Source organism: Habropoda laboriosa, unplaced genomic scaffold (genome assembly GCF_001263275.1).
Source record: "Habropoda laboriosa isolate 0110345459 unplaced genomic scaffold, ASM126327v1 scaffold172, whole genome shotgun sequence".
NCBI lineage: Eukaryota > Metazoa > Arthropoda > Insecta > Hymenoptera > Apidae > Habropoda > Habropoda laboriosa.
This window is the reverse complement of record NW_017100331.1, coordinates 1,251,699-1,277,775: the sequence shown is the minus strand read 5'-3', so window position 1 is coordinate 1,277,775 and position 26,077 is coordinate 1,251,699. Positions and strand designations below refer to the sequence as shown.

The following is a 26,077-nucleotide window of genomic DNA, read 5'->3' as shown; positions in this document are numbered from 1 at the left end:
ACACCCCCGACGATGGTCCCCGACCAGACACCCGCCTCCGGCCATCACTACCACCGTCACCATCATCATCATCATCATCACCATCATCACCAACGAAGCGCATCCACCACCCCCAGCCATGGACCAACCACCACCGACACTTCCGAGGAGTTCGTCGCAGTTTCGAAGAAGCGAAAGCTCTCCTGCCAGTAAGTTGATCGACGATTTTTTTCAGAGTTTACAATGGTCAGACTGCGGAAGAGAACGGAGAGAGTATGGAGAGAACGGTTATCGATCCTTGAAATTCTTAAAGATGAAATTGTGATTTGGTATGGACGAGTTTGTTCATTTTTATATCTATTGACGTAAACAAATGGTTGTAAGAGTTTACTGTGAACAGATATTGTTTTAGAGAAAGATGGGTGGATTTTAAATGCATATGAAATAGAGCTCTAGAGGAATACTCCTTATTATTCCAACTTGGTGTCGAAATCCGAGAGTATCCGGACTTGTATTCGAGTATTTGAGTATTCATATTTAGATTTTCTTTATTAGTTACTCAGGTTTTAGATTGAAGAAAGCAAATTTGGATACAGGATTAAGATTAAAGAATGCGGAAATTAGTACGTATAGGAGACTGTTCGACATTGGTATTTAATATCCGATAGATTGATGTCTAAATTGAGTAACTATTCGAGTACCCTGATACTCAAGATTCGGATTTCCGTAAATCCAAATTTTCGAGTCTAAATTGAGTAGCTATCCGAGTACTAGAATACTTACAATTCGGATATTCGTAAAGATATAATACGGATGCATTTGGATATCCAAATCTAAATCACGCGAGTACGCAGATACTCGGATACTCGGGTCTAAATTGAGTAGCTCTCCGAGTACTCGAATACTCAAGACTCATACATCCGTAAATCTGGATACTCGGGTCTAAATTGAGTAGCTATTCGAGTACCCTGATACTCAAGATTCGGATTTCCGTAAATCCGAATACTCGGGTCTAAATTGAGTAGCTATCCGAGTACTGGAATACTTAAAATTTGGATATTCGTAAGTCCAAATATTCGAGACTAAATTGAGTAACCATTCGAGTACCCTAATATTCAAGATTCGGATTTCCGTAAATCCAAATATTCGAGTCTAAACTGAGTATCTATTCGAGTACTAGAATACTTAAAATTCGGATATTCATAAATCCAAATATTCGGGTCTAAATTGAGTAACTATTCGAGTACCCTGATACTCAAGATTCGGATTTCCGTAAATCCAAATATTCGAGTCTAAATTGAGTAGCTATCCGAGTACTAGAATACTTACAATTCGGATATTCGTAAATCCAAATATTCGGGTCTAAATTGAGTAACTATTCGAGTACCCTGATACTCAAGATTCGGATTTCCGTAAATCCGAATACTCGGGTCTAAATTGAGTAGCTATTCGAGTACTGGAATACTTAAAATTCGGATATTCGTAAATCCAAATATTCGGGTCTAAATTGAGTAACTATTCGAGTACCCTGATACTCAAGATTCGGATTTCCGTAAATCCGAATACTCGGGTCTAAATTGAGTAGCTATTCGAGTACTGGAATACTTAAAATTCGGATATTCATAAATCCAAATATTCGGGTCTAAATTGAGTAACTATTCGAGTACCCTGATACTCAAGATTCGGATTTCCGTAAATCCGAATACTCGGGTCTAAATTGAGTAGCTATCCGAGTACTAGAATACTTACAATTCGGATATTCGTAAATCCAAATATTCGAGACTAAATTGAGTAACCATTCGAGTACCCTAATATTCAAGATTCGGATTTCCGTAAATCCAAATATTCGAGTCTAAACTGAGTAACTATTCGAGTACTAGAATACTTAAAATTCGGATATTCGTAAATCCAAATATTCGAGACTAAATTGAGTAGCTATCCGAGTACTGGAGCACTTAAAATTCGGATATTCGGTAAATCCAAGCAACAGTAAGAGTCCCAATATAAAAATTCAGAGATTAGGGAAATATTGGTAAATATTATATAGATCTACTGTATAAATCATACACAACGATGCAAGCTCAAAATACAATTTATACTTACGTTTCACTGGACATTATAACGGGAACATTAACGAATTAACGCAAAATACGTTTTCTCCGAACGTTAGGAAACAATCGACGAAATGTGTGTATTTAAATACTGAACTTCATTATACGGTTTATATACTTAGTAAACCTTATTATAATATTTTTCTTGCAAAAAAAGTTAGAAACAACTGTAACTTATACGCAACAAAGTTTCTCTAATCAATTTGCATAAAGTACGTTCCTAATTAAATACAAGAAAGGGACATTTACACATAATTACCTTTTATAATAAAAAAGGAACCTGTGTTAACCAAATTTTAATCACTTTTCCCTTTCAACACCCCAAACAATTAATGTAAATTTCAGATTTGTGCGATTTTATTTCTAAGCTGTTGCAATTTTCATGGCAAACAAACAAAATTTCTCGATTCTACAAAAAATTCCAAAGAAGAATAAGCTATTCTCCCCAAAATAGTAAGTCTAAATAAGGAAAGTAGAAGTGCAACGATCCTATCGAATTAACATAATCGTAACATGCCTGGAAAAAAATATTAAACGTGCGAGAACCACTTTGTTCCGCACAAAGCCAGTTTGAATACAGGCGTAGGTGGAAGTCGTACAGCGTATTGGGACTATTACACACATTAACGTGCTACCCGTGCAGAATACGTCAAAACGAAGCCTTCGAAATGTATTCAGGAGTGACATTTCCATCTGCAAACATCTTTCTGGCCCGACTCACCCTCTTCCCACCCATCGACACCCGTGTTTCATGATGTTTCTTGTTAAACGGGCGGCAACTCCAAGTAATTACCAATCAACGTGTCGGTTACCTGCTCAAAGGGTTAACTTAATCATTAACAGAACCGAAGATTTGCGTCTCTGAGGACGTGGCTGGTCGAAATTGCTTTAGTCACTACCACGGTTTATGTTACCTCTGACCGGAATCTATCCAATTTGGCATCTTAAAGTAAGTTCGTGAACCGTGAAACCGACGAAATTAGAGATATTAGAAATTCGAAGAAGCTTCTCACTTGACCAATCCTTTGCTCATTTACTTTCAGATTTTCGAACGGTTCGTGTTCGAGATTACTAATTTCTTTATGCCACAGTGTGAATATTTCACTTCATATTTCTGTTTTATTATTCGTATCATATACTATAATATTTCATATATTTTTCACTCACGTTGTAATCAATTCACATGGCATTTGGGAAAGTTTTGTGCTTAAGTATGCATGTGCATAGAGTTTGTAATTAAGAGTAGTAAATAAGTTTCACTTGATCGAGAGATATTGGAAAATAGAAGAGGCTTCACTCGACCAGTCGCTTGTTGACAAATTTGAAGATTTTCAAACGCTTCTTTTGAAAGTTTCAAAAATTGCCAAATTTAAAAATTTCTTTACAGTGTAAACATTTCATTTTTCTATTTTCAACTTGTGCTGTAGTCAATTCACGCAGAATCTGTAGAATTTGTAATACAGATTGAGATATTTGAATTTGAATTTTCGTTTCATGTAAGTTAAGATATAGAGAAGTTGTAATTAAAAGTAGTAAATAAGTTTAATTTGATTAAAAGGAAGCAAGCAAGAATAAAATCAAGGCATTTTCTGATAAAAATATGAAAATTCCACGTACCCATTTGTCGTTTGCATGACAAAAGTGTAACGAAGCTGTACACGAGCCAAACTTAGCGAAATTCTGCGTCAAAGGGGTAACGCCCCGTTCGAGGGGCGCGCGCCGAAGAAATTGTTTCAGTACTTGGTTTCTCCATGTTTCGACGTTTCAGGGTTGGAGTAGGTCTTCCTCAATTATTTGGTCATATTATTTCACATTCGAGGTAATCGAGCCAAACGTTCATGTTTACTTTTGTACAAATTAAATAAATCAATTTCCTCGTCATACAAAAGGATACTAATTTTACCAAAAAGTGAGGGAAAAAATTACAGATTAGTAAATTTCAATTCACAGCGTTATATTTCCCTTAAAAAAAAAAAAAGAAGAAAAAGTGTCGTTTAACTTCACACAATTTACTTTATTTCCAGTAAACGAGGCAAACGTTGATGTTTACTTTTGTAGAAATGAAACAAATCAATTTCCTGCTCTCGTCGCTTAAAAAAATACTACCTCTACCAAAAAGTAAGGAAGAAATCACGGATTAGGGAAGTGTAATAACAATGAATTCAATTTACAGAAAACTTCGTTTAATCTCGCACAATTTACTTCCTTTCCGCTGTTTACGTTAGTAATATTGTAGTGCAATTGTTTTTTTTTTTTAATAAAAATTCGAGATACTCTTTTCACGATCAATGTTCCGTTTTCTGTTTCAGTGACGGTAGCGATTTATTGGACGACGCGGGAGACGATGCCAAATCTGTTCGCACAAACGACGACAGCAAAAAGTAAGTGAAACATATCAATAATAATGCTTATGAACGAACGCTGCGATTAGATACTTAGATTGGAAGAATGTCGTCTAGTTGGCGCTATACAGGGTGAGCCACGTAAAACAGGCCATGTAATTACCTCTTCTAGCTATGGTGGAACGAGAAAATTGTGCGCAATTTAAATGGAAAAAATGAAAGAAAATTTCACATTTGATTTAAAATTTCAGAGTCCAACGTCGTTTTAAGGTCGTATGCACGTTTCAATGCACACCCATGTCTGTTACGTAGTAAAAGAAATTTATGTAAAAGAACATAAATGACTTTGAAGAAACAGAAAAAAATGGTAGTTTGTATAAAAATTTTCAAAACTATTTAAATTACAAAATTTCTCGTACCACCTTGTATATACAGTTACAAAAATACACAAAAGCGGATACTTTTTGCACAATTTTATTACCAATTCATTATTTCACAAATTCACCCAATCATTTGCAGTTCAGGAAACCATAATTTCATATTCTTACTTTCTCGTGCATAGATACTTAACACCTCAGCTGTTATAATGAACTGAATAAAGGATTCAATAGCATCCAAGGTTTTTACCAAAATTTTCTACTCGCAGCTAACCAGAGTCGTACTGTTATGCCGCAGCTTAACAGGGACTTCAAAAATTTCAGTATTCCAGTAACCAAAATCAATAAACTGAAGTGACAACTTTTGAAAAACTGACGCGCGGCGTGAAGATGGCCTTCCTCGCATAGTATGAGGGGTGGTGGAACTTCGTGTTTATCCTAACAGTACGTCAGAGAATCCTGGATAATTGGGTGGCCTGTTTTACCCACCCTGTATAGAGTTATCATTCCCAATCGACGCGACGCGTGTGTCATGTTTAACGGAAGTGTAATATTTGCTCTAAAAATCTGACAAAATTGCACGAGGCGTACTTGAGACGGTTTGAAGGTAGTAAGAAACCGCATTATGGCTTAAAGCTTAATCTTTGCTGCCAGTTATGTAGTATTATGTCAGGTATTGCCAAGGTAAGTGCCACCTTGACCCACCTCGATTCTTTGCTCTGGCTTCATCGGCGACGTCACTAATCCAATCTACGCCAACGTAGATTATAAAAACGACTAAAAATGACGGCGCGTTTATTTTTTGCCTTGGGGACATTTTAGTGGCTAGTTTGCTCCGTGGCAAGCTTATTGACAGTAAACGATGTTACAACGAGGTAAAAGATTAATGGCTAAATTACAAATCAAAAATACGAGGTCGTTTAGCTTGTTTCTTTCGTAGCGCACAAGTCTGACCTATGCAACCACTTCTAAGTCTGAATTAGAAGTGATTAGTTCGCACTGCTTGTAACAGAAATTCAGCGTTATGTTGCCGTATATTAGGCTTGAATTTTGAAAAATTCAACAGATCCAAATTTCAGTGTTAGTGAATTCTCGATAAACTTTCTATCGAGACTGTATATTCGATACTGCGTGGTCTTCGATTTGGTGAAGTTATCCTTCTGGTTGTGAAGCTAATTTTTTTATAAAATTACAGTAGCAATGAAAGTAAACATTGATCACTTGGATTAAGATAGTTTCAGCATGTGAAGCTTTCGTTTTCATTCATATACAGCATTAGTTCTTGTAAATCTTGAGTTTTAACCTTTACCTCTTTAATCAAAAAGGAATGAAAGAAAATATAAAAGTTCAATGACATTCTTTAAAGAAATATGACTGAAATGAATATCTTTCAGAGATTGAAAATGTAGCAAAACTGCAACAGTTTTGAAGGTGTTTCAGGTGCTAGGCTTAGTATATCCTCCATTTGTGCAAGCAATACCATGCAAATATGTACCAATAAACATTTCAAATTCTATAATAAAATGTTTAAAAAAATCTAGCACTACTTTACTACTAACAATGTATAGCTAACAAAACTTACCAATTGAAGTAATACAGTCGAACCAGTAAATCCCTTTTGATCAACATTTATCTCATGGACAAATTCAAAAAGATGACTAAATAATAAAAAAGAAGGGACAAATAAGTTTTTGATTCGCAAAAGGACTTATGTACACTGTAGCACTAAAAGCTAACAATTGAAATACAGTCAAACCACTAAATCCCGTTTTCAAAATTCAGAAGAAATTAATAAAGCAAATTAAAAAAGAAATGCTTTGCAAATAAATCTTCAGGTTGCAAAAGGACTTACGTTACTATTTCACTACTAGCAATGTATAGCTAACAAAAGTGCCAAATCCCTTTTTCAAAATTCAAAAAAATTGAGAAAGCAAACAAGTCTTCAATCTGCAAAAGGACGAGTATTCTTGGAATCTTTGTTTTGCAACAAAGTAACGCTCCGACTTTTCTGAATCTTCAGCAACGAACGAGAAATCAACCACTTCTTTACCTACTTAACCTTTTTCCCGGCAATTTGTGGCCGCAGTGCGCGCATAAATCGCCGCTCTGACGCAACAGCGTAAACAAGAAACGCAAGTACAATCGAGACATAGACGCCGATTAAAATTCCATGAAAACGGTGCGCGATGCCTAATCGCGAGACATTAGGATGACCGCGGTGTTTCTCAAATTAATAAACCGACGCGCGGCCCGGTTGTAAACCGAAACTGGTTTCTCGTAGCGGCGGCTTCCGCTCGGCAATTGATCGCTACGGGGCATGAATGCGAATTCTTGGCAGGCAAATCACCGGCGTTCGCTCACAAAAGCGTCGTTTATTAGTTGAATCGCCTTTTATAATTGATTCACCACGAGACGACGGGTCGTGTCTCTCAAGAGAAGATGACAGATGTTGATGGGAGAAGGAACGAGAGAGCGGACACCATTGGTGACCGTTCGCGGTATTTTCTTTTTTTAACGAGAGATCAACGATTTCCGGGATTTTATCTGATCGAATAAATTACACAACGTGCGATGATTTTCGTGTCAGAAAGGCGTAACAGCGTCGCAATTTTAAAATGTCGTGTCATCGCTTGTTAACCCTTTGTAGGCAAACATACTTTTTCATAGTCGATAGGCGAACTGGGTAGTTTGGGTTGAAGTCTAACTTTTTAAGTGTTTCAAGCTTTGAAAAAGTAAAAAATAGATAGAAAACAGTAGATCGGTAGGTATGCTAGAAATAATAGAAGTAAGTTACATTAAATTAGGGGAATAACACAAAAAGGAACGAAGGGAATGAGTTGAACAAGTTCAGATTTCTTGGCTGTGGCGCCAAAATAAAAACTATTATATATAACACATTCGTTACACTTGTACCGTTAATATTTCTTTTTCCGGGTGGATTCTTCTCCAGGCAAAATCACAGCGAAATCGAGAAAAGAAGGAGGGACAAGATGAACACCTACATCACCGAGCTTTCAGCGATGGTGCCAATGTGCCACGCGATGTCCCGTAAACTCGACAAGCTGACCGTGCTAAGGATGGCTGTGCAACACTTGAAGACTATCCTCGGGGCTGTTACCTCATACACGGAAGGTCATTATAAGCCAGCGTTCCTCAGCGATCAGGAGCTCAAGACGCTCATACTTCAAGTGAGTTCAATGAAAAATTCCCGTGGTACACGGCATGCGGTCGATCTTTATCGTAGAAAGTTTACAGCTTTACAAGTAGCCACAGATTAAAAACGAGACAGGTTTTGAAAATATTATCGCCGATCACGAAATATCCCAAGGGAGAAAGAGAGAGAGAGAGAGAAAGTGATCTCTCTTCCTTAATGGTTAACGACATTTCAAATGTCACCAATAAGAAAAAAATAATCGTAGTAATGACATAATGAGCATCGGAGTTGAGGTTGATAGTGTTATTACGACGATTGCAAAAGGCTAGGGGGAGAACGGGTATCTTGGCTAAAAGTCTGAAAGCGACCGATTCCGACGATGAGATTATACGCCATTACCGATTCCGTATTCGGAAAACCAGATAGTAGATACGATTGTGCATACCATTCTGGTAAGACTTCCTGGTATTTCAGAATCACTTGCGTAATTCGAATAGCTCTCGATTCGAATGCCGGGTGAACGAGAAACCCGGGGCTGACAGTTTCATTTCACCTCCTTTTTCTTTCTATTTCCTCTCCTTCCCCCTTATCTATTAACGATGTATCGTTGTAAATCGTCTCTCTCTTGGCACGGTGTCGTGTATGAAAAACGTGAAAGGATCAACGGTGTTCGTGATAGAATTTCAATTTAGGATTTCCGTCGTTTTACATTTAAACGCGATTCACTTTCGATTTCCACCGCGTGTTCCCATACACGCGTTCTTAGCAAGTGTGATCGCGTTAAAGCCAAAGTCATTAATCTGCTAATTGGAAGCAATGCGGGAGAAAAGTTTTTACGCCGCTTGTAAAAGGCCGTCCGTGCGTTTTGCAATCCTTTCGTACGAGACTGACTCTATCTAATAGCCCGTATGGCTAACCTTTCTCCGGCGTGCTACACATTTTTCACCGAGATCGTGGTCTCGTGACGGGTGAAAGAGAAGGGCCCTGAAGCATGTAGATCTGCAATTACGCGTCGTTGTTGATAATACGTTTGCCCGTGCCGTTTAGCTCGATCGCGCTTCTGATCGTCGATTATCGGCAAACTTCTTATCATCGCACCTTCACTCCGTGCTAATGGCTCTCGGGAAACGAGGAACCGTGAAACTTTGAGAAATGTCGCTTGTTTAACGTGTTCTCTATTAGACACCATTTTAAGCGCTCTATTTTCGGTTTTTTTTTCTCTTTAAGGCAGGCGTGTCCAACCTGCGGCCCGCGGGCCGCAATGTGGCCCTGAACAGCACAATATCGTAAACTTTGAACATTATTGTGTGATTTTTAGCGATATTTTTCACGACTCAATTGCATTATAATAAAAAATATTAAAAGATAAAGGAGGTTTCGTTACTTATGTACGATTAACTGTATTACATATTTCGTAGTGCCCCAGGCAAATCGAAAGGTTGGACACCTATGCTTTAAGGGGTTAGACCATCAGTGAGGACTGAAGATGACACCTAACTTTGGCATTTTTTTTTTTTTTGGAAATTATTCACTCTATCGAAAACTTGTCACAACGGCTTTATTGCATTGCCCATCGAGAATGTAAAAGTATTCTTTTCGTTTAATTTTTGTGCAAAATGGCGACGCCACCTAACCTCTATTTCGAACGAGCTCCCCCATAGTGTTGTTCTCTGCTGCCACGCGGTTTGACTTAGAACAAAGTATCGAAACTTTTCACCATCTACAAGCCAATTACTAAAGAAATATAAAAGATTTTTTTAAAATATCCAGTTTTATAGAAATGGTGAAGGTATGAAAAAAGAATCACATTTTTTCCATAAAGTTCATTAACGTCTATATCTTTATCTTTCTTTTTTATATTCGACTATAGCACAAATTGCATTTTCAAATCCTGATGTTAGTGCACAACTTTTTAATTAATATACAATAAGACCAGCCCTTGTCACAAAATCTTTAACGATAATTGTGGAAAATATTCGGAGAACCTGACTATTTTTCGCATAATTGTAATTTGTATAAAATATGAATAATTTATTCTTGTGTCACTTATGTCACGTCACTGCTTAAGGTGTGAGTAAAGAACACCGGTAGATGTTGTTTTTATAAAATCCTCGGGTAATATCTTGTGTACGACAATAAACACTATTAATAACGCGAACTTAATTGTAAATTGATTGGACTGAAAAACAAAAGCAAGCTGTTTCTCTTATCTTCCTGAACCATAGTTATCTGGCTATTTTCATTACTTGTCCACTTCCTTTATCACTGCTGACTCGTATTGCTTAGCTGGCAGCTCAACTCGGAACCGTGCTGGATTCGAATAAACCATGAATGAACGCGTTATAATATTATAGAAAATTCATTTTACCGCTTTCGATCGATATTTATCAATAATGAATATCGTATTTCTCGTGTCACTCGGATGCAAAGGAAAAGATATTGGAAATAGTAATTCAACGGAATATTAAGATTGCAGCATAGGATTACCTAATACGTATAATACTAACGTAAACAATCTTTAAAAATGTAGCATCTAAAATATGAATAGTACATTTTTTATGGTAATCTGCTATTTATAATACATAACTGACGATTCATTCGTTCGAATAGCAGTATTCATCTTCATCTATATTATACAAAAAAATCTTAATAAATTTATGTCCCGATTATTCATCACGTCAGGTAATAATTATGAATTTTTTTAAATATTTAATACTCGTGTAATATAGCAACTTCCTTCTTCTTGACTATTGTGTATAAAACTTCATGATCAGACAAAATTTAATGCTAATTTCAGCTGTTGAAAGAACGACATATCATTTACACCAACCTAGTACATAACTGATTCACTCTAGACTCATCCATTCGGTAAACAAATATCAAAGACTGTGTCGAACAAATGGTAGAACTCCTTGTTCAGTTAAAGTTCTCATAAACTCTTAACTCAGATTCGTATCAAAACGAATGTCGCATCAACCCTTAACTGTTCTCAATTTCCAGGTAATCTTTCGATACTGTTCCTAAATTAAATGAACGTCTGACCCATTAGCAACTTTCCAAAAACAGTGAATATTCAATAATGATAAGTGTTATCATTTCTATATTTCCAACTTTACTAATTTCTCAATCACGTTTTAATTACATTAAAAAGTTCACTTTTGAAAAGTCTGCTGCTAAAGTCATAAATCATTTCCTGGCTAATGTGAATTGTAGAGTAATCCATTCACGCTTTTCTCAAACTCTCGTCGAGCTTCCTTAATGAAACTATTATGCCATCCCATAAGTTCGTGTGCCGAAAACAAAAAACAGAAGAAAGTTGTGAAACGAGAAGGCGCTTCCTTTTCCTTTTTACATAAAGTTTAAAGATTTGTTGAAAATATTGCTCTAAATTACAAAATTCGACACGAACTTACGGGGCTGATCTAATATCGCTAAACGCATCGTACCAAGTGCAACGGTATTGTCATTTAGAGTCGTGCAACAAGTATCAGGGCCTGTGTAAGGAACTGAACGACGCGAATCCACGTCGCTATCCGGGACTCTAGAAGCTTTAAGAATAAGTCTCGCGAAAACAGAACGGCTAGAAGTTCCTTTTCACTCCAGATTCCGTCACGCGACTGAGCACAGAGTTCGTGTCGGTGGCTGGTAGGCATTTTTCATTGTCGCGTACGTACGTAGATAGGTTTATCTTTTATCGAGACTTTCCTTTGCTCTGTCCCGGCCGCTCACAGCTAAATATTCGAGCAAGTGACCACACCCGGCATACCAGCTCGGATCGACGCCGGCTCCGGCTCCATTATTATCCGCAGAAACTTTCATTGTGAATTACTGCACGTTTATAACTGCCGATACCGCTAGTATCCGGCTCACGGATAAATTAACATTTCCACTGTGCGACGTTAGCTCTGCGTACTACCTTGGATCCTTGATGCTTAAGGATCTACGCGTTTGCGTTTCATGCGTAGTGCATATGAGCCGTTTAATAAGAAAGTGGTGTAAGTCGAAAAAAGCGGTTTCTAGATAGTGAGGGATAAAGCAAAGTTCTGTAAAATTCAGGAATATGAAAGAATGTTAAATCTCTTTTATGTAAGCATGAATTGGACTTGGTTTGCAATAACATAGGTTTTATAAAACTATCTTATTCACTCATTCGATTCATTCTCTCTTTCTCTTCCATTCACATTCCCTATTAATTGTTGCCCCTCCCTTATACTTAAATATTCTCTTTGGTGTTATCAGCCACTCTCTTTTTTCTTTTCTTTTTCAGCTTCTCGAGCCACTCTACAATCTTTCTGCCCTCTCTCCCACTCACTACGTCTTCCATCCTGATATCCCTTTCGTCCCTTGTCAAACGTTCCAGATTTCCGAATCTATCACCACACAAATCGCATCTCCTTCCTTCCTCTAATTCCCAGTACAGTTTTCTAAATTCCCGCATCTCGCTTGGGCTATTAACTCCTGACCTCTTCCTTCTTTGCTCGAGTATCCTGGCAGTCCTATAGTTCTGATAGCCACTGTATAATTATACATACCTTAACCGTTTGAGTCCCACGCGCCGCTTTCGCGCTCTTCAGATTTCATGTCGAAAAAACCCAGGACAACTGACGGCGCACTTACAATCTGACGAAACGCGCTCAACTTTTCAGACGCATGTACGTCGCTTCGCTACTTCTTTCGTATACAAGTAATCCAAGTAATACATTTTGTACTTCGTTGTCACCTGTTATAAAAGAAGCGCTATCGCGCCGCTTCGATCTTTTCGCGTCCCATTCAGAAAGCGCTATTGCGCTGTTCGGCTTTTAAAAACCTCTGGTACTCAAACGGTTAAGCCAGGCATTGGCAACCTTTCCTAGTTCGGGGGCCAAATTATCGTTGGGCCGGACCAAATTATTAAATAAAGTAAATTAATATTAAACGAATTAAACCAAGTTGCTACTTCGTATTTCATTTATTTATAATATACTGCTTTGGTATAAAGCTCTACGTAAATTTGATAATATAACGAACGACGTAACAATTTAATGTGAAGATTGAAGACAAACTTCGCTGAAATAGATTAGGGCCGAGGTTGGCCCATATGTGCCTTAAGCTAATAATGCAATTTTGCCTCGAAAATCAAGCGTATGTGTAATCATTTTATTCGATATTCTTCTGACTTACACCATTTTCATGCAAACCGGGAAGGTAATTATTATTAGATGTAATAAGAAAGGGATCTACTTGTCGAGGTAGATAATATGTTTCTACTGCTTCGTTAACTACCAAACAAATTATTTAAAAAAATGAATAAAATGTGTAAAATGTGGTTTAATCGAAAATTAATAACGAGCATGACACAGAAACTTTGTGGATAGCGATAACGTTAAGCTCTTATTCGTCGCTCATTTCTTCTTCGAAATCCAGGGGACAGTGCCTGACTTACTCTATTCTTGCATGCAGCGTTCATGCCATTCGAGTGGGTGGTTCTGCACAAAACAGAAGGAAGGTTGAGCTTTCGAGACGTGGTGTTAACTCAAAAAGGCGAAAAGTTGACTTGCACCACTTTTGCATTAAACGGCACATACACTACCGGCCAAAAGTTTGGTATCACCTCCCACTTTTCATCAATATTAAATCTGCTGCTAATTTTTTATAGATTTCAAGTTTATCTCAGCTCTACATTCATCAATTTATCTCGTATCAATTAATTCGAACGATAAAAAATTCTCAAAGTCGCTGACTTTTTTTTGGGAAATTTTTGTGTAAATTACAATGCTCGGTGATTCCAAATTTTCGCCCGGTAGTGTATGTATTAGGTCGTCCTGAAAGTTCCCACTGGGTTTTAAACCGTTCGTTTTGAAAATAACATAACTGTATTGAAATTGAACATTATTTATTTCAAATAATTTCCATAATGTTACAAGTACTGTTCGTACTTTCTTAAAAATCTCATCGCAAAACTATTATAGTGTTCTAATTACTGAACCGTGTGGCTGTGACGAAATACAGACAATAGTGTTGAATGAAAATCAGATTTCTTATCTGAATACTTTTGTTAATACTTTATTTCGCATTTTATTAGTACTTTTCCGTAGAAGACCACCGTAAGGTATGATTATGCAGATATGTATCTGCATATGAACGTTACAACAGCTTTCTAAGGAATATTATGTAGCTGCTTATTATCTCACGGGACATCTGTCGATTAAATTGATTAATTCTGCGTTATAACTACGTTTCCGATGCCGTTTAAGTAATTACAGCGTAAAAGAAAACTAGTACAATTTTTGTCTCATTTTTAAACACAGTATGTTCACGCCCACACTTTTACAAATTGCCTGCTTAACTACCTATATTTCACAAATAGAACAAGGTGTACTGTGCTGTTAAAAATTAATTTACGTACACGACGTACTATTGCATACGGTAAATTTTATTTCCAACGAAGACAGATTTCTTTACATTGCACAGACATTTATTTGTTCTTAGAAACATTCCGAATGATAATCCATACAAAGTGTTAAGTTCTCTAACATTCAAGATGCTGCACTCTCTGAGGGACTTTCTAAACGTCTACTGAAACAAGTCCATAAAGTTACCGAACGTATCCAGTTATAAATTGAATCTGGTGAAACAAGATACAAGATCATTCTGTTTTGCTTTTCTGCATAGAGGCAAGCTACATCAGTAATTCAAAAAAAATTTATCAAGTCCTAAACATAGAAACAAGTGTCGTCCTATAGCGTCCTAATCTAAACGTAAATTTTCCTATAAATGCCAAATTTTCTATTTTCTTTTTTTTTATTTTCAAGATCATGTGTTTTTACAAAAATGTACATACACCACCGGCCAAAAGTTTGGAATCACCGAGCATTGCAAATTTGCACAAAAATTTCCAGAAAAAAGTCAACGACTTTGAGAATTTTTTATCGTTCGAATAAAATGTAGAACTGAGATAAACTTCGAATCTGTAAAAAATTAGCAGCAGATCTAATATTGATGAAAAGTGGGAGGTGATTCGAAACTTTTGGCTGGTAGTGTATTTTTTTCTACTGTTTGTTGTAACGGACATTAATATTCATTCAAACATACACGACCATGGACTCTGAAATTTTGAATCAAATGTGAAACTTCCATTCATTTTTTGGGAATTTTTTCCATTTCATTCACCATTTGAGTTACATATAAAAATTGTCTCCTACCGCTGTAGCAATTGATTAAAAATTGATAATTAGGTGGCCTGCTTCACGTGACCCACCCTGTATAAGAGAAGCTGATTACATTCTTTCACAACGTTTATAGGAACGCTTGGAACATCGATCTAAAGGGCACATCGATCACGAACTTACCGGACGATCTAACATTACACAGAGTCCGGCAAAAGGATCTGACACTTTTATTAGGTAAAAGCTTCTGTACCAAGAGTAAACATATTCTAGCAAGGATTTTGTTACAGCTGATTCTATGATAATCTTCTGTAGCACAGATTCACTTAACTAAATCTATTAGGTTTAATGAAAAATATATAAAGCATACATAGGTCTTGAACAGATCAGATCCTGTACCTACAACTCGAACCCTAACTTCGAAGCTATCAAACATGATCAGCTGGCCAATTAAAATTTGATTGGCTGGTCAATGATCCGGAACGTGAGCACGGGTACTTTAAAAAGAGTAATCTTGACGTGTATTATCGTCAGATAGACGAGTCTAAGCTACAAATTCCGCAGAATGAGATTCTAGAAATCGTCACTGATAAACCTAACCGCTACTTGCCGCTACCGCCACTGATATCAGAATTCATAGAAAATCTAGTATCCTGTGAGGTTGAGAACCACCACAATCAATTGTCCATTCGACGAAAATAAAATTCCATTCAGGATTAAGATACCTATTCCACTACTTCGTAGCACGTGGCATATACACTACCGGCCAGATGTTTGGAATCACTGTGCATTACAAGTTATACAAAAATTTCCAGAATAAAGTTAGTAATTTTAAGAATATTTTAACAAAGTTTTTCCTCGTTCAAATCAATCGAAATAAGGTAAAATACTGTCGATCTCCGCAACATCAATTTCAGATCTATAAAAAATTAGCAGCGGATTCAATTTTACCGTAAATTAGCAGGTGATTCGAAACTTTTGCCCGGTAGTGTATGTATAACGATGGTAACTTAGGTAACTGCTAATTACCAACGTAAATAATCATCTCTAATCCTGAGATTTAATAAAGTCCATCTTTCGTGCTCCTGATAGGGGTTTTTTGAAAATTTTGCCTACCACTACTTTTCTTATACAATTATCCAATTGGTAACACCATCTTTTACATCGTGATGGCCAGTAAGTGGGTTTAGGTTCGCAGGAATGGTTCCCTAATTAATGTACAATTTGAAAAGAAGGTCTTCGAACCTCTGATGAAGCTAGAAACGTTAAGAAATTTATCACTCTCGTCCATGAAATCATCACCTTACCGTTTTACAGTAAATCAAGCTTAGAGGAAAGATTTGGTTACTTATTTCGATATGAACCGTTCTACTGATAATTATACTCTTATCGATATGGCTGGTATTTTATTATAATTAAAACAAGAAAATCTGAAATATTTATAACGAGGTTCCACGCCAGAAATTGTGGGATGAGGTAGACAGAAGTATTCAGAAACATTGTCCAACGTGACGAAAAGATCTGTGGACACATTTGCAGCGGTCCTGGAGAGAAATCCAGGAAGAAACTTTAAAGAAACTTAAAAAAAGTTACTATAACGAGGAGCGTACATTGACCAGAAAATTGAAAACTTTGTACCTACATTGTTCAATATATTTTAACGTTAAAAAACTCGGTGCAAGTACAGTAAATTCTCCACAAGTGTCAGTCCGCAAGGAACCTAAACCTGACACTTGTAGAGTCAGGGACTACGTTTGCCGTTTCGGCAGTTTGCCGAACGCAGACAAGGACAGCGAATAAAAGATAAGGATGAAACGTGAGTCGAGGCAACCAAGCGGTTTAAATACCAACTCTTTTAATTTTACGTTTTTTTATCCCAAAATTTGTCTGGCGTGACAGTGAACGTGTTAATAAGTAAATGTTGTTCAAATTATATCGTGTTTGATCTCATTTTCATCAGAAAAATCTCAGCAACATGTTAAAAAAAATTTTAGATGAAAAAGAGTAAAATTAAAGAAATTATATTTTTCTATTATGAATTGTCGAGCCGTGAAATCTCGTAAAAGAAACCGAGTGGTGTAGCGTTACACGCTTGACTGGCAGCGAGCGAGGTAACATGGGCGCAGCAATGACGCAGCCTAGGCATAGGACCATCTATACTGACACTTGTAGAATCCAAACTGACACTTGTAGAGAATTTACTGTAATCTGTAAAATAATCGTTTGATTTAATACCGCGGGTGTTTAACGTAAAGTTCAAATTAACAGGTGTCCCAAAAGCTTCAAACAGTATAAACTGCAACATACCGCACCGTGAAAGCCTCAAAATTCTCGTATCAAACATAAATTATGCATTACACAATCCACTCAGAAGCTAGAACGATTAACTCGACTTTTCGAAATTCTTCCAAATTTAGCATCAAATCACATGTTTGGCGCTTAACTCTTCGTAAATAGAAAAAAATTTAACAAATCTAATTTAACGGAGTTAGGTCACTTCATCTTCTGAGTGTCTCATACGTAAACATTCCTCATCCGCTGACAATCTGAGCGGCTACCTCAGACACGTGTAACCACCGACGAAAAAGAAAAATGCCGAAACAAGGAACTAGATTTAACGGAGAAACAATAGATCGAAATCGACTGTAACCAGTCGCTACAACTTCTGCTTGTTACCTTCGAATCTCGACGTGCACGGATCCTTATCCAACCGATCGCAATAACCCGAGAGCAGCAGCGCGTCAATGTTCGTACGTGTATCGTCAATCTCTTTGGCAGGTAAGTCAGCCAGGCTAAGTGCGTTTCGGTTGCGTAATCGGCATTTGCAAAGACCGCGACGATATATCTTCGGTCCCATGCAACATTCATTAACATCGGTACACTCTCCCGGTATACTTAAACCCGTCGATACACCGTTACAAGTATACAATTTACATGCGATCGAATTTCACGTTCGCGATCGCACCGAGATGAGTCGACTTAAGTATCTTGATGATCCACTTGAGAACGTTCGTCGTTAGAGAGCCTGTTCAGTTTTGAAATTGACTTTTAACAGAGTAGGTTGTACACGGTGGAAAGTTGTTAATGTCCAAGGATATTTCGTTCGATGTGGTTACTTGTTCATTCGACGGTGTGAAATGGGAAAGATTGTGTTGTTTCTATACCTAATATTTTTTCCATTAATTAGAAGGTAATTTCTCTCGTCCTCGACAGCCAAAAAACGTGTCATAAAGAACAGCAGATTATTATTTGAAATTTGTGGAAAAACTATACCTAATATCATTTTGTCCACACAAACTTCAAATAATCACTTGAAATCACCTTCCAATTTTTCTCTCGCCAGGACAGGCTTTAATCCTTGAAAACATGCTAGCAATTAACTAAAGTTCTAATATCAAAAATATGTCATGAACCGCTACGTTTAACATCATAGAACCGTGAAATTTCATTTAACGAAAAATTGGTTTCCCCTCTTAGATTTCCCCCCAATTTAAGTTTATGTAAAATTCGTAGATACATTAAAACACAGCTTAAAAAGTTATGAAACTAAGAATAGCGTTATTTGCAGCGATTTTAATGGTGATATCCTTGCGAGGATGAGAGAGGAAGCATGATTCTGGACATTATGGCAGAAAGAGACCCTTAATTCTGGCTATGTACCTATTTTCGTTTGGTAGAGAAAACTATGAATCCCATTTAAACCTGAACCACTTTGGTTCCGCAATGGCGACTGAGAGGCTGCGTTAAATAATTATCACTTGGTAAATAATTAATCAAGACTCTATGAACAGCAAATCTATGAACTTCCATAAATTGTTCACTATATATTAGAGGTCCAAGCAGTGAAATATTGAAATAAAATAGTATAGTTTATTTCTACGTCAGTTCTAAAGAATTTCAAAAAGAAGATTCGACCTGCAACCTTTCCTACGGCAAAAAATCCTCCGAGTGGAAGGGGTTAAGAAGGTTTAAATTGGAAGGTATTGTAGCAGGATAATTTGAGTGACCACAGATATATTTTAGAATGATATATACCTAATAGAAATATTAATAGAGAAAATCCTCAAATTTGGTATTAATGATTACAAGAAGTGTAAATAGTGTGACTCCAACGATGTCACTAACGAGTCACCATGATGGCCTCTCCAAGGTCCAAAGGACCTAACCTTAAAATGGTACACCACGCTGCGGTGTCTAAGAAATAGGTAAAAGTTTGGGAATTTTTTTCATAGGTAACTACTAAATGAAAAGTTTACATTTTCTCAGAGAACATAAATGTCACTTTCAGCTTTATTCTCCAATTTTTAAAAAATAAAAATGTTACAAAATGGAGGAGTTATTGCAAGAACTCTTCTGCTAGAACATCGGATTGCTGGCCACCATCGCCGGCAAGGAATGAAACGTCTGAAATGAAAGATTCTTTAGATTTGTAAATAAAACTATATTATCTACAACGCAACTCCTAACTTTTTCAATATCTAAATTATTTAATTTTTTAGAAATGCTCGAAGTTGATTTTTTGGTAAAAAGAAGTTTGTCCTCTTGAAACTGTCACCATTTCTATACTAACTACAATTTATGAAAAATTCTAAGCTACGTTATAGATGATACATTAAAAAGAATTTCTCATTTCAGACAGTCTAACCTTTCCTAGCGATGATAATCAGAAATCGATGTTCTAGCAGAAGAACTTCCGCAATAACTCCTCCATTTTGAATTTTCTCGCTTTTCAAAAATAGGAGAAGAAAACTGAAGGTTACATTTATATCCTCTGAAAAAAATTGAAATTTTTCATTTAGTAATTACCTATGAAAAAAATTCCCAAAGCTTTACCTATTTTTAGGCTCCTGAAGGTGGCGTATCCCCTTAATAAAATACTTCCTATCTTCCGGAACTCGTTGAAAACGAAAATGTGTATCAATTCATCGCTTCATCACACGCTTATCGAAGTACGGAACATTTACAAACAGGTTCGAATCGTTGTCGACGACAATATCCGCCGATTCTCTGTCGCGTCCGTTGCATAATCGCAATTAATATTTGATCTAGATGTCGTAATCGAAGGCGCCTTCTCTTGTTTCAGGCTGCGGAGGGTTTTGTCTTCGTGGTGGGCTGTGATCGTGGAAGAATTCTCTATGTATCCGAGTCTGTTTTGCAGACACTCAATTATTCTCAGGTATGCAGTCCCTGCATGCTTCGAGACGCCGATAATAAAACACAAACAGTAAAATAAATTTTCACCGAGCGTTACGTTTAGAACAGAAACAGAGCACAGTAGTTAAATAAATCTGGTTCGTTAAACATAGAAAATGTGTATATCTAGTACTTATACACGTGGTAGCAATTTCACCAGCGAGATCAATCGAAGAATCCTTTCCTTTTTCTTCTCTCTTCTAAATTGCACTTTCTTGCGAAAATATCTTGTTCTAAAGTAGCTCGATATACACTACCGGCCAAAAGTTTGGCATCACCTCCCACTTTTCGTCAATATTAAATGTGCTGCTAATTTTTTATAGATTTCAAGTTTATCACAGCTCTACATTTATCAATTTATCCCGTATCAATTGATTCGAACGATAAAAAATTCTCAAAGTCGCTGACTTTTTTCTGGAAATTTTTATGTAAATTGCAATGCTCGGTGATTCGAAACTTTTGGCCGGTAGTGTGTATGTACAATTGATAAAATGTGAAGTGTAGAATGACACGAATGAATTTTATATGTTTGCACAGGGTGACCTGTTGGGTCAAAGTTGGTTCGATATCCTCCACCCGAAAGATGTTGCCAAGGTGAAGGAACAGTTGTCCTCTTCGGATCTTAGTCCACGCGAACGATTGATAGACGCAAAAAGTATGTATCGATATAATTTCATTCATGATTCTGCAAGTGGAAGTCTGAAAAATTTATCTAAAAGTTTCTTTTTTTAGAAATGGCCAAAGTGGTTAACTCCGTTTTTTGAATTTTTTTAAATTTTAGTGCCAATTGATTGCTACTTAGCTTTTTATATTTAAAATAATTTTCCTTAATAATTAGGCTTAACACCATTAAAATGACAAAAATTTGTATGGCCGTTGAATAAGAAATCATTTATTTCGAAAGCCAGTGTGATATTATATTAATTTTATTATTAATTTCTTTTTTCTCTACCTTTTGCTTCGTGGAGTTAACCGATTTAGCAAATGAGCGGCTCAAGTATTGACTAAAAAATGTTGATCAGCTTTTATCTTTTGCAATGGCGAATGAAATTCTCTTGGGTATTATTAGTTAATTAATCTTTCCAAGGTTTCCCTTAAACTTGTCCTTTCTCGTGTAAAACAATTTTTCTATATGGGTATCGTTAAATAGGTTTAATAAAATAGAAGTAAAACCGACGTATGCAATAAAAGGAAGAAATAATTTGCATCATTCCTCCACTAATGGCGCTGCTTTTAAATTCCATAAATTACGCGTAGCATTTAAGAGTGCAAAATTGCTTAAATTATTTTTACTTTTTATGGTACAGAAAGGCAAGGATTGTCAGATAGAATGATCTATGACAATCGGCTTATATGCTCGTTGAAGACGTAATTTAATAACCGTCTTATAATGGTATTATACTTGATCCTTTTATAATTTAATGATGGGTATAACAACTTAATCATACGCTGCTTTTATTCACTTCTTCTGGCTTAGGTAATATTTCAAATACATAGAACGATAGTATTCGTATACTTTCTAATAACTTTGCTGCTATTCGCAATCAAACATCGTTGTAAAATATTCGTTTTAAGGAAACATTTACGAAGTTGCAAATATCCAAATTGAAGTGTTTCAAGAGCATTCACGAAAGTATTAATTTCAATCGATTAGCATGAATTATTCTACGATAAGTAAATAAAAGAAAATAGAAAGCAATGAAATTATAATTACAATTGAACTTACGAAAGTAGAGGTGGTGTTGTACGGATTGTTTAAGGAAATCCGACGTGAGTGGGTTAGGGACACGTGAGTAATTTCAACAATGACGTTCAGTTATAAAAATTGATAATTATTTACGCACAAGACTCGCAATATTCACGTTCGACTCTCGCTATGGACTCGAAGTGGAGAAATATCGAATATTGTCGATATTTTTCGCCAGATAGAAGATTAAGAATTTAAAAAAATATATATCCACATGCTTATTCTTTTAAATAAAAATCAGTGGCTCCTTTTTTAAATTATATATTGCAAATTTCTTATAAAAAGAAAAGCGTCGCATGAACAACATTACGCCGCGAAATATCTCGACCAAAGGGTCGCATGAACGACTCTAAGTCGCGAGATATCTCGTCCATAGATGCGAAGGGGTTAAAAATGTCACAACTCCGGTAAATTCTTTCTTTCGAATAAAAGTGGTGGAAAACAAGGGTTGAGTCATGCTTTAGATTAGGTTGGCCGTTACAACTCTTCAAACGTCCCTCCGTCACTCTAAAAAATTCTAGCATACTCTGACTCGTAGTAAACATTCACACGAAACTTCCATTCCTACATGTAGGAACCTAGGGAAAAATATTGAGGGACCCAACGGAAGAATCGAACCCGAGACCTTCCTTAGCAAGCCGAAGCTTTGCACACTACGCTAACCACTCCTTCTCTATTCTCCCTTGTCGGTTTCCTGTTTGGGTATGGAGGCCCCGATACTACACTCGGCCATCCTCTGAACTGACATTCACTCTCGAATATCCTCAGTGCAACACAACTCAACACTTTCGGGCACACTCCCCCCACACAGTGGCACACAGCCCGAAACAACGCATTTTTGGGAGACGTGCACAACCCTCGACATGTTTTCACATCGCACAACCCCTCCTGGCTTCGTGTATAGATGCCTCCATCCCGGACGAGCTCGCATTTGTAGGAACATAGGAAAAAATATTGAGGGACCCAATGGGAATCGAATCCGGGACCTTCGGCTTACCAGCCGAGGCTTTGCGCGCTACGCCAACCACTCCCTCTCTATTCTCCCGTGCCTGTTTCCTATTTTTTGGGTATGGAGGCCCCCGATACTACACACTCGGCCATCCTGAACTGACATTCACCCTCGAATATCCTCAGTGCAACATAACTCAACACTCTCGGGTACACTCCCCCACACAGTGGCACTCTCAGCCGAAACTCTGTTCCTCAACTCTTTTTGGGAGACGTGCAAACCCTCTCACATGTTTTCATCTCACAGCGCCTGGCTCGTGCAGCCGTAGATGCCTCCATCCCGGACGAGCCCCCATTTGTAGGAACCTAAGGAAAAATATTGAGGGACCCAACGGGAATCGAACCCGGGACCTTCGGCTTAGCAAGCCGAAGCTTTGCGCGCTACGCTAACCACTCCTTCTCTATTCTCCCTTGTCGGTTTCCTATTTGGAGGCCCCGATACTACATACTTACAGTATTTTAACACGTTGACTGCCACGCCAAATTTGCATATTGCTCTCAAAGGGCCACAAGAATATTTTCATTATTCTAAGCATAGTATTATATTATGCTTTATCTTTTTTTTTTAATTCAAAATAATGTCTATTTAATTAGCTACGACGTTCGAAATTTGTAGTCGACGACATTCATTTCATTTTAATTACTCCAAACATTTGAGGTCCTCCGGTCATCGATGACCACCATCGAGGAAACAATCTCGGGTCACAGATGACCAACGTGTCAGTGAACGTGTTAAAAATATCACAGCTCCGGTAAAATCGTTTCCATCATTCACCCGCTTCTCTCACGTATGAATTCATTAGACACTTATGACACCTTTCGACATTCCCTCGGCTGGCTGCATAGCCGTTAAACACTCGCTGCTCGTCGATGAGGTTTATGTCCTGATAAATGTCAGTGGTTCGGCAGCATCTGCCTGTCGATAAACATCTTCGAATTAGCGCCGCGAGATAAGAGGCTTACGAAAGAGACTCGTCTAAAGGAGGAAAGCAGGACTGGTTACGAGCGACAGGATCCCGGCGAGGATGTTACGAAGCGGTACGATTTAGACGCGGAGGACCTTGAGGTAAGGTCCCACGGTCGTTAATCATCGACATTTGTTGCGGTGGAATTAATAAACCCCGGAGAGATCCAGTCGGAAAACGTTCAGGATCGCGAGCTCTCTCTCTCTCTCTCTGACACCTCTGATGGCTAATTGATCAAATGTCGAAACGTTTTTGTAATGGTAACGGCGACAAGAATAGCGGTAATTGCGAGATTTGTATTCGAGAGACGCGTACGAGTAGCCAGCTATTTAGTTTCGTTTGATGGATTTTCGTATAGAGTAATTGGTCGAGAAGTTACGTGTGTCTTCGTTTTGCAATATGTACTCCGGCTTGAAACGATTTCTGGGATTATCGATGAGTTATGGTAACAGCAAGTGATTTGCGTCGAGAGATGTGTAGGTACTAGGAGAAGTATCGATGTGGTTTCTTGTTTTTTTTTGGGGGGGGGGATATTTCTGGAATTGAACGTTTCAGCATTTTTGTTTTAGGATTTTCCGACGTTTGGCTCTGATTATGTGTGAATAGAACATTTTGGAATTCTGGTAGAACCTTGGATACTGTTAAATCCTTAAAGAAACTGATTTGTGAAATAATGAATTGGTAATGAAATTGAGCAAAATGTATCCATCTTCAGGGTGGGCCACGTAAAACAGGTCACCTAATTATCTTCTCTAGCTATGGTATCACGAAAAATATTTTACACGTAATTTAAATGGTTTCAAATTGTGAATAAGATGGGAGAAAAATTTGTTTGTAAATGCTATCTCTTTCTGTTTTCTTCCAGGTTTTTTTGTATGTGCATTTAAACATGCATAATAATACTACCTTAAAATGACCTTAGACCCTAAAATTTCAAATCAAACATGAAACTCTCTTTCATTTTTGCTATTTCTTCCGTCAAAAAAATTTGTCTTCCATCGTATTCACCCTTTGAAACCCTTTAAATTGCTTATAAAAATTTTCTTTCATAATTGCAGAGAAGACAATTAGGTGGCCTGCTTTACGTCGTCCACTCTGTATATATTTACAATGTTAAATTACAAACTTGACCAAAAATTCATATTTTTTATACCTGTAACGTTGATTTCTTTATTGGTAATATTTGAGATCAAACGAATTCACGATTTATCCTTTTTATATTTTAATATATCGAATAATTATTGGCTGAAAAATTCCATCACATTGTTAAGCGTTTCGATGTTTCAAAATTATTGAAACATAGCCAAGTTGCAATGGTTAGCAGAAATACGGAAGAATGTGATTGATAACGTAATCAATAACAGAGAATAAAATAAAATTAATAGGAAATAATATCGAGGTTGTAAATAGAAGACAAATCGGAGCTAGTTGTCATTTTTAAACTGCGAAGAGGACTAGTTGCATGCTTCCATGTTACAATGCGCCAAGATTAATTGCATAACTGTGATACACGTTGTGTATTACGGAAAGTGATAAATACGGCTTGACTAAAGAAGAGATTGCATATATGCCCATTAGTGCGCCCACAGCTCGCGTTAACGTCTCGTCAATGTTCTCAGTTCACTTTCTTTTTACTTCGTTGTAACAGAACAATATAGATGTTTGGACAGCTATAAAGCTTGTACGACTGTGAATATGACACGTTGCAACTTCTTTGTACTATCTTAGACAATCGCAATTCTTCTTAATTTCTTCATTTACATACGTAGTTTTAAACATTGGCCAAAATGGAATTGTAACGTGTGGTCATTTTTGTAATGACCATTTTGTAATTTTTGAAATTGGACAGAAGTCGATTTGTCAAATTGTAAAATTGGCATGGTTAGGGAATTGTGAACTATTTAGGGGTGTTTTGAAGTTCGAGGGAAAATCGTAATAAAAGTACCTTCAAACTGACTGAGAATATAGCACACCAGAAAATTTTGATAAATAATGAAAGTTTTAATGAATAAACCAAATTTTAATAAATAATTGATAAAATATTTAATAGATAATG

At 37.0% G+C, this 26,077-nt stretch overlaps 1 protein-coding gene across 2 annotated transcripts in view; it reads left to right on the top strand.

The window, feature by feature from the left end:
- Window positions 1–6: 6 nt before the first annotated feature.
- Window positions 7–26,077, top strand: part of LOC108574466 (protein cycle) — a 35,083-nt gene continuing 9,012 nt past the window's right edge. For both annotated transcript variants that reach the window (XM_017937066.1, XM_017937067.1), the window contains exons 1-5: window positions 7–188; window positions 4,400–4,471; window positions 7,760–7,997; window positions 20,192–20,284; window positions 20,839–20,956. In XM_017937066.1, the coding sequence (XP_017792555.1) occupies window positions 13–188; window positions 4,400–4,471; window positions 7,760–7,997; window positions 20,192–20,284; window positions 20,839–20,956 (697 nt within the window). In that variant the 5' untranslated portion in view covers window positions 7–12. The remainder of the gene's footprint in view (window positions 189–4,399; window positions 4,472–7,759; window positions 7,998–20,191; window positions 20,285–20,838; window positions 20,957–26,077) is intronic.